This window comes from Alternaria metachromatica, assembly GCF_023757995.1.
Source record: "Alternaria metachromatica strain BMP 0045 chromosome Unknown scaffold_36, whole genome shotgun sequence".
NCBI lineage: Eukaryota > Fungi > Ascomycota > Dothideomycetes > Pleosporales > Pleosporaceae > Alternaria > Alternaria metachromatica.
This window is the reverse complement of record NW_026055527.1, coordinates 295,956-310,067: the sequence shown is the minus strand read 5'-3', so window position 1 is coordinate 310,067 and position 14,112 is coordinate 295,956. Positions and strand designations below refer to the sequence as shown.

Here is a 14,112-nt window from a genome sequence, read left to right as displayed (position 1 = left end):
GGCAGACGAATACAACATAGAGACATAAGTCAGATCCATGTTCAGTAGAAGGATACACTAGAGATAGATCAGCCAAATGTAGATCAATCCAAAATCAGTTGAGAGCCTCATGCAAAGCAAGGATTATTGGCCGAAGGCTTAGGAGGGTTGCTGGTTGTTGGTGGTAGATGCGGTGGAGATCCATGGCGATTCGTGGACGACGGGGCTAGGTCAAGCGTGGATGGAGGGGCGTGCAGGGAGGAGGGCGGCGGCGGGGGTCGGTCGGTGGTAGAGCTGGGTTGAACCTGGTCGAAGCGGGTGAGGACGTTCATTGATACGACTTGTGGGAAGTTAGTCTGCGCACATCGCAACAAGAGACAAATGTAGTCACTTACCTTCATGATACTCATGTGTACATGTAGCGTGTAGAGAGGTTGGGGGTGCGGAGGACTGAGTAGCGTGGGCTGACCGGCGCTCATGAGTGTGAACGGTGAGTGTGGTGAAGACAGTGCACTGAGGTCGAAAGTGACAATGGTCGCGTAGGGTCTCGTGGGGTTCTGCCCGCTGGTTGAGTAGTTGACGAGGCCTGGGCGTCGAGTTGATACTTTTGCTTGCGTTGACTGGTGGGAGAGTGTATGGGAGATGGAGGTGGAGGGGGCGGGGGACTATATATACAGCTGCTGAGCTTGGGCCCCTCGTAGCTGCAAGACGCGTCGGTGAGAGGGAGTGGTGAAATGGGGTGGTGAGCGTTAGGACACGTCAGCTCCCGAAGGAGAACGCGGTTGCCTGATGGCGTGGTGACGTGAGCAGACTGTCACATGTCCAAGAAGGCAGCATGGGTACAATGGAGTCGTCGAAGACATGACCTGACAGAAGCGCGGGCGAAGACACTTGCTCGGGAAAACGTCTCTTCCTCTTTGTCTCGTGTTGGGTGGACTGCGTCGGTGGTCTTGATGGTGATGTTGCGTGAATGCCGTGTCGATGTAATGCTGACTGTACGTTCTGCTCGCTCTGCTGCGGAGTTCATGCTCTTTGCGCTCGAGGCGGACCAGAGCCCAGTGAGAAGTGCGTCGGTTTGGGTATCGGTCGTGGTAGTGCGGTTTGGAAAGCTGACGGTCGGGTCTCTGCGTGAAGAGACTGCTTCGTACCCTTCGATGGTGGGCACATGACAAGACGGCGGTTACCTCTTTCGATGATTTGGTCGTAGTACCCGGTCTCGCTATGTGACGGGAGGAGGGGAGGAAGTGAGGGTTGCGGGAGGATGGAGGGGCGACTGCGAAACGTGCGGGTGTTCAGGTGCGAGCTAGTGACAGGACGCGTCTTGGATAGATCGGTGTGGCACCGTCTAGCGGCTGGTGGCGATATGTCACGTCGTCTGTTCCGAGCAGGGTGGACGGATTCTGCGAGTGTGACTCACTGTTGGAGGCCGCCGCATGGGGACGTGTCGGTTTTATCAGCTGCATTGCGCGTTGTAGTGTGCAAGAGTCGTTCTGGAAAGCAGTGACTGTTGGCAGACATGCACATGGGTGGGGCGTAGTGTTGGACAGAAGCTCTAGCGACGATGTTGGTGGTGAGCTTTATTCGGGGTTCTGGTGACTTATGGTTGTTGAGGGCGGCATAAGCCGCATCAGAGACGTGAGTATGCTACGCTTCATGGTGTACCATCGCGACCGGGGTAACCACTTGACCGTGATGTTGAGGATATCGCGCGAGACGGGAGGGTTGCGATGGTGGGCGTCTCCGATACCATTGTGTTACGCTGGGCTAAGACAATGTCGAGGCGCGCCAGGACGATAGACGTATGTGGACTCTGTGGAACTGGTAGGGGTGTACTCTAATTCTTGTGTGTCTGGTGCTGTTCTCTCGATCGGAGATATGTGTTGTTCAATCTCATGTCGTGCGAATCGCCATGTGGGTACGGCATTACCGAGGTCTTATGCTCGAGGACAGGTGTTACAGGCGACCCACTTCGTAATGGCAGAAAAAGCTGGCTCTTCTTTAGTTAGGTCTGCTAAAATATGCGGGGATAGTAGTCACTGGGTAGAGGGTGGCTCACTTTTGGGCGTGAATTGAGTCGCATGCATGAGCGTTTGCGTGGCAGTAAGGATGCGACGCTGCGCTCTCATTGACACTCTTCACACTATCCTTCAGAGGTATAACATCTGGCGAAGAGGAACCATGTACAGGTGATCAGGTTTGTGGCCTTGGTCCAAATTATCATCTGATGGTGTCTGGTCGTGGAGCGCGTGGCTTGCCTCGGTCGAAACCTAACGCGCGAGGTTGCTGTTCGTGGATTGAACGATGTGTGGGTCGGCGTGATCGTGACGTATGCGGGGCGTTTGATGATGTCTACGCGGTATTCTGACTGGTATGGATGTCGCAGGCTCTTTGTATCGGTGTGGTTATCGGTCGGCGGGGTTGTAGGGCATGCGGGTACACCAGGGTATGTTCCATGTCGTTCTGTATTGCGGTGGCGCGGTGCCGTGACAAATGAAGTCTCGTTCGGTACTGGTGTGGGAATCGTGCGGACGGCGCGTCGACTGCAATTTGGCGTTGTCGCTGTGTTGCTGATGGTGTCGAGCGTTGCTGATGATGTCGAGCGTTGCACGTTGTGGGTTTTGTCTGATCTCGGGGGGCGAACTTCCTTGTGGTGCGCTACCTAGGTAGTGTTGTGTCACCGCTATCCATAGCAGGAGCGGCAGATCGGTGTTTGTGGGGAGTCTTTGTACGGTCCGCTTGTCGTTTCCAATATCAGCTGGAAATGCCTTGCTATATGGGTGCGTTGGGTGTGCATGGTTGTGTGTATGCAATGATTTAATGGTTGTATCGAAGTTTCGCGCTTGCAGGTACTTGCTTGGGCCGTTGTGGTGGTTTGGAATCTCGTTTCGTGTGTCTATACGTGTGGGGCGCATCCGTCGTCTGGATAATACTGGGTGGTCCCTCGGGACAGTTTTGGTCGGATTGGCTGTCTGTGTTGTGTTGTGTGGAGTAGCGGGTACAAGAGGCTAGGTCGTATTGGGGCTAGCTAGGGGTTCATTGGCATATAAAGACGGGTCGTTCTTCTGCCTTCTATGCGCTTCATCTTGAGCGTGCTCTCACTTCGTTTTCGTAACAACCCCTCTCGTTCGTCGTTGTCGGCCTTTGGGTACATCTGCACGTGTAGCTACCTGTCACCCTACTTTTGGTTATGGAACCCAATGCGCTTCTGGCTTACTATATGACAACATATATGACGAAGGAAGAGCGTCCCATGCCCTCGGACGGCAATGCAGTTCCACTAGAAGCACGAAGATCTGCCACGCTTCGTCGGAACGGTTCGTTCTGCCTTAAATCGAAACTTTAATGGTAAGATTCTTCCTGTCCCGCGCTGATTCCGACCTGACTTGTTATTCATATAGTGCCTAGGTGTACCTTTCGCGTCTTGGTACTTGGTCTATGGGACCCCGCGGTATCATCTTGTGTTCGTCTCGGTCTTCGTGTTGGTACGCTCGAGTCATGGTTTCTGGGCATGGTGTCCTTCTTTGGGTTGTGGCGCATGACATAGGAGGTCACGCGACTTGTTTCTTGGTTATGTCCGGTCGTACAAGGGCTACGTTTGGTGTTGACACGTTATCGATGTGGTACTAGCAGCGTCGCGGCTGTTGGGCTGCTACTTCTACATCGGTTCTTTTGCATCGAGTATGTGGCTTTTGTTGTGTTCTGTCGTTCAAGGCTCTGTCGCTCTTTATTGTAAACATGTATCTGGTCTGGGTGCAATCACGTGTGGCGGTCGTGCGTGCTATCGTCAGGTCGTGTGCTGGAGCGCTGTGTGCTGGGACGTAGTGTGGCGCGAGCGTCCGAGTGCGAGCTGCCAGTTGGTGTGGGGCTGTCTATCTTTTTTTTATTACAGTATGCGCGTCGCGAAATAATCCCGACTCTTCTTGTTGACATTCGTCATCTCGCCGCTGCGCCTACGGCGACCTTGTATCTATGGCTTCCCTCAGTGCTCATCTTGTTGATGGGTGTCTCCAGTCTTTACGATATGTCATTCCCATCGCTCGTTGCGGTTTGATGGGACTTCCTGATGGTATGAGGATCTGCGCGACGCGTGTTGCACATGGATATCTATACGTCGTTGTGCCGTGTTGGTGGGTCAGTCAGGCGCGCGATCCTACGGAGTAAATCGTTGGGTCGGATCTCGGTGATTGGTGTCATTGGCTACGGTACATTGCCTGAATCTGCGTCGCTTGCTCTCTGACCCATTGGGACCTGCCCTACCGGCATCTTCCCATCCTTTGGGGTTCGCTCATGGTTATGGCTGCTTGCGAACAGCGTATTCCACGACAAAAACGATAGAAAAGTGCATTGTGCAGCAAAAGATGTGGATTGTGGCGTCTCCAGTTGAGACTGTGGCCTTTTCGAACATACCGTTGGTACTTGTGAGTCAAACTGGTCGCTGCACATGTCAATATTCCGCTAATCTACGACAGCTTTGCTGGCACTTCTTGCTATAGTCAATAAGATTGAGTCCTGAAGTGCACGCTGATACCTGTGCACCCACCGAAGCCTTGTGGAACAGACTGTTGGGCCCCATGGTCTGCTTCTGTGTCGCCTACGGCGAAGTACCGCCGTGTGCCGGACGTACATAAGATAGCCTCTTCATTCCAGCAACCTCCATTGGGAACATTCGATCTCAAATTCATCAACAGACGATATTGATAACGCAAACGATTTCATTAGCTCGACCGTTTGAAAGGAGAGTGGTCGTCAACACAAGAGCTCCATTAGCTCGAGATTTTCAAACACCGTTTCTCTAACCCTCGATCCCGCTGGTCGTCAACAGTGAGATACAGCTCTGCTGTTCGACGTTCCTAGTCATTGTCTCATATGTTGGATACACCATGTTGCACTTCCGTGGTACTGCGATCCGCCTCCTCCTCTTTGGCAAACGCGCTCCATCTACGAGCGTTTTGTGGAAGCTGTGCGGTCGAAGACTGTTCCGGGAGTGGCGACATGGGAGGGCCGTGTTGGATGACGAGATGAGGTTGATGGATCAAGATGAGGCGTTTGTTGGAGGAGGGGCTGCATGCGAGGCGCTTGATGTCGGCGATACGGATGACGACGTCTGGTGATAACGTGCCTGATGGGCTAATGTGAGCTCCTGAATCCCCTCTACGAGCGCTTCTGTAGAGTTTTCGTCTTCCAATGTGCGACGCACTACTGTTGATACTCTTGCCCGAGTGTGCTGCAGTCGGCGGCGATGTCGACACGCGAACCTGCCTCGTTGCCTTGCTGCCAAGTTTGCTTTCTTGTGCGCTCCGTCTTCCATATTTGCGATTGTTAAGCAAACTTTAAAAGACTTTCTCTCGAGTCTTCTGATGGCTTGGACAACTCTCTTAATCATGGCGCGATCGTTTCCACTGACTTCGTCTTCCAAGCTTGCTGAAGAATACTGAATGTGGTGTTTGACAGTGTATATGACCGATGGGTGTTCGCAAAAGATCTGCATAGTCCGCAGTTGGACATCAGGCGGACATCGTTTCTTGATCGTGCTGGAGGCTAGACCGAGAGCGTGTAATAAAGCAAGTAGCTCGGCTCTCTCGCGTGTCTTAACGTTTTCGGTCGGGGAGTTTGCGCGCGTAATGCCGTATCTACGCTCTTCGGTAGGCAGTAGTCCTGTTATCAAGGCGCCCGTTTTTGCGCATCTGGCTTGCTGTCAGATGCAGATACCAACGCCCTGCGCTTTTGCGTGGTCCACGGCAGTATGTAGCAGCAACTCCAACTTGACCTTTTTCTGGGAATACGGAGTTCATCGTGTTGGGCTGATATCGGTGGATCCTGGTTAAATTGTTTCGTTGTGTGTGGAGTGCAGTGCGAAATTGAGCGAGACGACTTTTGCTCGGGCAAACAACACTGGACTAGCGAGACGACTGTACCGCGGTTCATATTTGCCTTATCCGCTCTCTCCGAACGAAGTGATCATCGTCATTGAACACATGCTGATTCGGCCACGTCGATTGGAAGAGTCTAACCAAAGATCGTGTGAAGCAAGAGATGTGCCTCAATCACCTTTCTTTCTCGACTCTTCATCATCCACCTTCTTCTCTCGTATCAGTCTTCTTAACAAAGGGATTCGGCGTGTTGATTGTGCCATTTCCATTGTCAGCCGCTCTATCGTGCTGAATCTCCTCCACACAACCAGCACCACCGGAGTAAGACCTATCGTAGACACAAAATATAAGTAGACCCAGTAGGATACCTTCGCGCCGCCATCGTCGGGAGAAAAGTCCCAAAATGTAGTACTGAAGATGGTTGCGACAAAGGTTCTGGAAAGGAAGATGAGAGTAATCGCCGTGATGAGTCGCATATCGGCGCCGTACCGGTGGTTAAGCTGGTTGTCTCTCTGCTGAAGATTTGCTTGAATCTGTAACCATAAGCATAGGCTTTCAACAGATGCCGCGTGAGACTTGCGTACCATTCATGCCATAGACTGGACGAGTGTATTGTCTCGTTTTGTTATGAAGCCAATATTTTCTAAGCACGCTCGTAAGTACATCCTTTGTTCATGTAGTTCGGCGGAGACACTAGTGCGATATCCACTAGGTAGGGTTTGGAGCTGAGCCTTTAAGCAGTCGAGTGCCTCGACACAAGAGGAGCAGTAGTATTGAGTGTTTGCTATACGAGCCGACAGTACGTTGAGTCGTTGAGGTATTCGTGTGAAATTTGCCGTTTGATCGAATGTAACCTCGTGATTTTCACCGTCAAAGCCCGTGGTTTCTTCTAGCTGCGAGCACTCCTCGACGACTTCGTTTTGCAGTTCCCGGATCTTATGTACGCCCGTAGATAGTAGAATGGTTGGTAATAGAAGTGGATTTGACCCAAAGCTCTGAGCGTGTTGGAGACGTCTAATGACACGAGCAACGTCGTCTTCATCCACGAGGCACAATCCGAATGTCCGTCGCATTGGGTTATTGTGCATGATCGTAGTTTTGCTGCCGGCGACATCATGCACAAACCCTGGAATTTTCGGTAAGCATAGATAAGCTACGAGCGAGACATTCGATCGGGAAGTTCGACACGTTGCGACTGGAAACCCGTCAGAACCAACTCACCTTTACAATGTTTATCATTCAGCAGAGGAGAGAAGGCCGTCGATATGTCTGGTCCACCTCCCAATGAAGGAACGTAGCTGTACGGGAGTTGCCAGTGTGCGCGCAGAGCTTGAATGGCATCCAGTGAATACGGGACCTCGCTTGGCCCAAAATCAACGTATGGACTGACAGTCATTAGGCTTCTAGTGGTTCAGTAAAACCCACAACATGGAAGTTTGTTTAGCTAACAGTTCCAGAGACCATTTCGTACCCGGAGTTGATCCAGTCGTCTCCGCACACAGCGCTGGTATAATACTGTCGCGCACCGGCGTTTCGCTGAATTTGACGCCTTCCTATGTACCCTCAGCTTCGTCAAAATAGTTCCTCTGTACATGCACTTACGCTGGTTTCACATATCGAGACGGCAACATGGTAGTCCTGCGGATTCAACTTTTCTGGGTGTCTCTTCCAGTGCTCAAACCGCCACGGGAGATGATCTACTGCCGCCATCGCAGTATAGTCAGCCGATGCGATGATGTATGTGGGCTGGGGACGCCTCGACCAACGGGCGGAAAGAGTGTGTTAAGTATGTGAGGTTAGCATGGATCAGGCTGAAGATACAAGCCCTCGGCTTCTGCGTAATATATGCGAGTGCAAGCCATCGCAGGGCGATCGGTAAAGTTTCGACGAATAAGAAGGCAGCCAACCCAGCTTCGCGTAGCGAGCACACAAGGCTGTGCGAGGCTATGATGGACACCAGTATTGGCCAGGATTGTGTCGCATATATACATTCAACTCTTGAAAAGTAAGCAGTTGCTGCAACAAGGTATACATCTACATTGATGGTATTTGGGATAATGCGACACGAATGCTGGCGCCCCTTGGTACGGGTCCAGCTATTGATTACATGAACCATGGAAGCCATGTGAATTGGAAGCCACCTATCGGCAACGCAAGATGTTGCAAAGAGCGAGGGATACGAGTTCTGCTCACTATTAATGGAATGTGGAACATGGCTGCGAAAGAGTGAGATGATTCCCGTGGCGCGCCGTGACTCCCCAAGGCTGACTGCGGCTAAAGGGTGGCAGTCGAAATGCAGTCATTAATATCATTCATGGGGCCGAACGACGCCAAGTGTCATCATAGCCATGCATGAGAGACCAGGCTAGATTGTCTGATCGAAGGATGGCTTTTCAATATCTTCTGATCGTCTTCCGAGACGCGTCGCGGTCGCGAAACCTGGCAGCGTAAGAACGAGAGAACGTCATTGCTACTTCCCTTGCACTCGCGGTATCATGTCGTGGAAGAGGGTTATGTCACGGTAGAAGATGGGTCAGGTCTACCAGAGAGGCTCGGTAACAGGGGTGATACGGTTTTGATTGCCATAGCTTGGAGCGCACCTGAACCTTGGAAGGCGAGCGCGTGCGTGCCTACGTCATTGATTACTAAGACGTCAAAAGCATCTGCCCGCGCAATGTCTCGGGACACGGCCAGTCACAAATACATCACACAACGTCAATCGCGAACTCTTGTCACGCAGCGGTGGGAAGAGGTAAGAAGGGACACATGTCACGTTTTCCTCGCTAGGAGTACGTTTGGGATAAGCCGCTGGGGAACACACTCAGGATCGGTGTGCTCCTAATTCATCATCCTCATCCACTTTCCATGCAGCATGATCGACTCCATGGCAGCCACGATCTTTCCGCGACATCTTTCTCTTCAGCTCTCGTCTGCGACAACAGGCCGATCCCGCACACTCTGGAACCACTTATCCAAGTCCTCGAAATGCTTCTCCAGCTTGCTATCAATGCTCTCCGCGACCGGCGATGGCGCTGCGATCGAGTCTGAAGTACCGGAACCCGATGATAGAGTCCGAACGTTCGACGCGTCCTGCGCACGCTCTAGATCCTCTTCTGCCTCATCCACTAGTCGATCGATCTCCTCCGGCAACAAGCCCTCGCGATCGAGTATGTCCTTGATCTTCTCCGCTACTGCAATCTGGAGCCTGGCCGTGGACTGCCGCTGTTTAAGCGCGACAGCGAAGTTCTCCAGAGACTCCGTAAGAGCGTTGTTATTGTTCTTGATGCGGTTGCCGCAGTTCCTCTTCGCGCCCTTGACTTTAGGCGGCGCAGGCATCGTCTTGGCCTGCTTGGTAATGAGCTCGACGTAATCGATGAGGATCTCATAGTGATCCAAGTAGGCTTGATAGTATCTTAGCCGCATCTCATTGAATTCTTGGTGAACCATGCGGAAATCCGCCGCTTCTTCATACTTGTGTGCCAGTTCGAGCGAAAGGCTTGCCAAGTCCTTGATTTGATCGATGTATTTGTCGTACATCTTTACCACCTCTTCCAGATAGGTTGTGGCGGTGAGCTTGATGAGGAGCATGAAGATGATGGGGACGAGGAACTGGCGACCCAGGATCAAAGATACGGGCTGGATGAATGCGATATGAACTACTGTGTAGAAGATAAGTAGAACAGCCGTGCCTGGTGAAAACTGGTGTCGAGCACGTGGCGGCTCGTCGACGGATTTACGCAAGATCCGGTTGAGCTCGTCCATGTCGACAGTGCTGGGTCCCTGGCGCGTTTCATCAGATTCCGCTTCAGAAGGGAGCTTGTCCTTGTCGATGTTGGGCTCCATGGTCGCCATGTTCGGAGTTGGACGTGGGGTAGTGACAGGCTCAGCGCCGGTTTCCATCGCTGCTTTGCTTGGGATGGCTCGTGTTCTGGTAGTCTTGTCCAGGAAGGTTCTGGTCACGACGAAAGAGCTTCTCATATAGACGATTGGGTGTGGTGGATTGTACTACGTCATTTGCTATTTGCTGTGGACGTTTCCACCTAGCAATCAGGCAACCACATTACCTTACCCCTCGTAGTTTGAACTTGCGGGAAAGATAATGTCATCGCATTTCGAAAAATTGCTACTGGGCGTTCACTGACAAAAGTGTATCGAGGGAAGTCTCTTCTTGCGGATACGCGACTTCACGGAGGGCAGGTGTTGAGACAAGTGAAGTGTACGAAACGCTCGCACACATGTAACATTTTACCGCTCTCCTACCTAGCTACGTATGCACCACATCTACTCTACTCCTCTCCTTTTACCTATTCCTGCTCCTCAGCCCTATCCACCTTCCTCAAACAATTCCTAACCCTCCAATCCCCCTCACAATACCTCTCCAGCCTCTCCCTATGCCCATTCAACCTCACTTCCAACCCAGCATCGACCCTAGCAGGAGCAGCAGGGTTCTTCGCCAGATCTTCCAGATGCATCAAATACCCATCTACCACCGCCGCTTTCTCCAGATCATTTTCTGCCTCGCGAATAGAGCCATTCACCCCATCATCTTTCAACGCGCGCAAGGTTTTCGAGTAGAAGATTTTCTCGATACTCTCCGCTATGTTCAGTCGCATTTGTGTTCTTGATCGCATCATGTAGACCTTATCGAACGGGATACTTAGTGCTGGAGAGTCGGGGGTCTTGGTGTGGGTTCTGGATAGATGTTCTAGGAAACTGATGGTGCTGCTTTGGTGCTTGTGGAGGGATGTGTAATGCCTGAGACGGGCTTCGTTGATGCGATGTCGATGCCTGCTATCTGCTTCTTCTCTTCCTTGGATGCACCCAGAGAGCTCTTCTGATAACGCCTTCTTCTCGTCTTGTAATCCCTTTACCGTATCCGCATTTTCCCTTAGAGTTCTCTTCTGTGCGTCGATGCTTTTTTGCAGGTACTCAATTGTGATGGCGAGGACACAGATGAACATGTTTGGCAGAAAGAATGCAGGAGCCAACTCAGCCAAGATGAAGACATCGCTCGTGAAAAGGCCGGCGCGGAAGTGGAGCAAGCCGTAGATGGTGGGTGCCCATATTGTGAACTGCACAAACATGCTTTGAAGATACTCAAGCGTAATGTAGCCAGCGAACCGGGACTTTGGAGGCACTTCCGTGGTGGTTGGGACGTCGGTATCCGTGGCGGAGGACTCGTGTCTTGTCGTTATATCATCACCGTTCGGCTGAGTCTGATCATCCGGATCCATAGTTGCAGTTGTAGACATCAAGAAGAACACCAAATGAGACCGTTCCGTATGATGAGTTACGAACAGTCGCGGAACGACGGAGACAATATACTAACGCAGTGTTTGTGTAGAAGTAACGCACAAAGCGCTCCCCGGTTTGCGCCTCGCAATCCCGCAGTCTATTATTTCGAGAGCCAAACAAAGCCTAGAAGGTTCGCGAAACCCGGTCGCCAAAACTTGCGTACAATTCATCATCCTCTACGACACGACTATTCAACAACCTCATCAAACCCCAGCCCATCCAAATTACCCAAAAACTCCATATTCCCCTCCCCAGCCATAAGCGCATCAACATCAATACCGCCACTAGTAAGATACCTCGCACTAACCCCCGTATTAATCCTCTGACTAAGCAAATGCTTCAATTCCGCTCTAAGAGCCTGCATCTCCCCCTTCGTCATCTCACTCGCCTCCTTCTCCTTCTTCTTACGTCCACTACCCCGACCCCGCTTACCAGGCGCTTCCTTCTCAAACTCCTCGCTGTCGTAGTCTACGCCTAGGTCTTCGGCTGCGCGGCGTAGTACGTCATCTTCGCTGTGTTTCTTTTCCTTCGCGATGACGGTGTCGGCGAGGCGTTTGGAGATGGTGGCGCGGGGCTTTAGGCGGGAGACGATGCGGCGGTCGATGTCTAGAGTGCGGATGAAGAAGGCGGTTTTCTTTGATTTGGGGGCGTCGCTGGCGCGGGCGTGCACTTTGGCGACGAGGCGGCGGACGCCGCCGACTTCTTCGGGGGCGCAGATGAGGATGCTGGCTCCGGATGCGTCGGCTCGAGCGGTACGACCGGAGCGGTGGACGTAGGTGTCGGCGGCGCGGGGGAGATGGTAGTGGATGACGAGGTCTATCTTGGGTATGTCGAGACCTCTGGCGGCGACGTCTGTGGCTACTAGGATTGATCCTGGTCGTTCTTTGAATCGTTCGATGGAGCGTAAGCGGGCTTTCTGGGGCATGTTGGAGTGTAGGGGTAGAGCGGGGAGAGCCAGATTCGTCAGGAATGGCGTTATGCGGCGTACTGCCGAGATGGAGTTGGTGAAGACTAGAGCGCGCTTCTTGGTGTAGAACATGAGTAGCGAGTAGAGATAGAGATCCTTCTCGGGTCCGGCGCATTCAATGAGACCTTCCTGCAGTCTACTGGCCATCTGCGAAGTAGGGTTGGCATCGATGAACATTGGCTTCTCCTCGCGGAACTTAAGTTTCTTGAGTAGATACTCCATCGACTGTTGCTGGTTCATGAGATCGCCACCTCCATACTTCTGCTTCCCAGCAAGCTTGTGCTGCAGTTCCTTTCCGAAAGTGGCAGAGAACACAAGAGTTTGGCGCTGAGATTCAGGTGCTTCCTCAATGTCGTCTTTCTCGTTAGGCTCATCATCGGGCTCTAAGACTTTGAGAATCTCTCCCATTTCCTTGAAGTGTCCTTGGCTCAACAGCCGATCAGCCTCGTCTACAACCAGGAACTTGATTTGCTTGAACTTGGGTAGCACTCCTGAACCGCTGCTCATAACTTCCCACAGTCGTCCTGGTGTTCCGACAACAATGTCAGCCTTTTCCAGTTGCCTGCGCTGCTTTTGTACGGACAGACCACCTGTGATAGATGCGATGTACGGGGAATCGAAGTCGCCCTTTGCGCAAAGGGCGATCAAATGATCATTGATTTGATGCGCAAGTTCACGCGTTGGCGCAATGATCAGCGCGATGGGCGCCTTGTCTTCGGGTTCTTTGGGCGTCGAGCGAGCAGCAAGGTACGTCTCGACAATCGGGATACCAAAAGCGAGTGTCTTTCCTGAACCTGTCGAAGCCTTGCCGATAACATCCCGGCCAGACATGATCTCGGGTATAGTAGACGCTTGGATACTGGTAGGTTTCGAGAACTTGAGCTTCGCCAACGCACCCAGCATCTCTTCGGAGAGGTCGAGCTTAGCCCATGCGCGCACATCTGTCTCGTCGTCGTCATCGGCGTGGTTCGCCAATATATCCCAAGCGCCAGGTCCGAACGTCTCGCCGTCTTCGCGGTCCTCGATATCGGAGGGTTCGTCGTCCTCGGCATCGTCCTCCTCTTCGACCTCATCTGGCGTCGGCAGCTCTGCCTTGGCCTTTTCCTCTGCCTCCCTCTTAAGCTTCGCTTCCTTCGCCCTCTTCTTCTTCTCAGTCTTTGTCATTTTCTTTACCTCCGGCTCGCCGTTGGTAGCACTTGCGTCAGCTGTATCCTTAGCATCTGCACCCGCAGTTTGCTTCAAAATTCCCGCCGGCGCATCGTCCTCGTCGCTAAAGCCCTCCCACGCGACCTCCTCATCTGCTTCCTGCAGTTTCTTTCCTACGCTCTCGTCCTGTCCAACCACCTTCTCCTCGTCAAAAGTAATCTGCTCCAAGCGTTTTTGCTCGTCCTCCTCCCGTTGCCACGCTTCCTCGACATCCTGTGCCACCTCATCCTCCGTCTTTGTAGTCTCGAACGTAAGATTGCCAGTAACCGGATCTTTGACAATCTCAACATCTTCAATCTCTTCTAGTCCGTAGAAACCCTCTGTATCCTCCAACCGATCGGGCATCTCCACGGTCTTCCATCCCAGCTCGTTGAGTTGGACTCGGCGCTTGGGTCTCGTAGACGGAGGAAGAGGTTTCGGGAAGTCGTCGAGTTTTTGACGTTTGGGCTTGTGACCCTTATGCGACGCTTGTTTCGGGGCGGGATTGGGGCGCTTCATGGTGGGCTGTGGGTGCGATTGAGGTTTGTCGTGGTTTGGATGCGCGCGCCGTGAACTTTTTGGAAAACTTGTCGGCCTTCGGGAGTCCGCTCGCCCCACTTTTGTTCTAGCCCACTTGCGCTTTCCCACACTTCACGTGCGAATGACTCGCACTCATTAATTGACGTTTTCTGGCTCGGCAACGATGAGAGATACGCATAAGGCGTAGAAAGAGCAGGAACACGTTGACCAAAAAAATCGATTTAGACGTGGTTGGCAAATCCCGATAGAAGCCTCTCACCCTCCCATCGCCCTACC

The 14,112-nt window shown here is 52.4% G+C and overlaps 3 protein-coding genes across 3 annotated transcripts; all 3 read right to left on the bottom strand.

Annotated features, from left to right (window-relative positions):
* Window positions 1-8,768: 8,768 nt before the first annotated feature.
* J4E83_009811 (uncharacterized protein) lies at window positions 8,769-9,863 on the bottom strand (the record flags this gene model as incomplete). The annotated part of the gene is made up of 2 exons (XM_049336696.1): window positions 8,769-9,801; window positions 9,859-9,863. 2 exons carry the CDS (start codon window positions 9,861-9,863, stop codon window positions 8,769-8,771), a joined length of 1,038 nt encoding a protein of 345 aa, XP_049184278.1.
* A 290-nt stretch (window positions 9,864-10,153) lies between these two features.
* Window positions 10,154-11,083, bottom strand: J4E83_009810 (uncharacterized protein; the record flags this gene model as incomplete). Its single annotated transcript, XM_049336695.1, has 1 exon — window positions 10,154-11,083. The coding sequence occupies one exon, from the start codon at window positions 11,081-11,083 to the stop codon at window positions 10,154-10,156; it is 930 nt and encodes a 309-aa protein (XP_049184277.1).
* A 248-nt stretch (window positions 11,084-11,331) lies between these two features.
* On the bottom strand, window positions 11,332-13,815 carry MAK5 (ATP-dependent RNA helicase; the record flags this gene model as incomplete). The annotated part of the gene is made up of 1 exon (XM_049336694.1): window positions 11,332-13,815. The coding sequence occupies one exon, from the start codon at window positions 13,813-13,815 to the stop codon at window positions 11,332-11,334; it is 2,484 nt and encodes an 827-aa protein (XP_049184276.1).
* Between the last annotated feature and the right edge of the window lie 297 nt (window positions 13,816-14,112).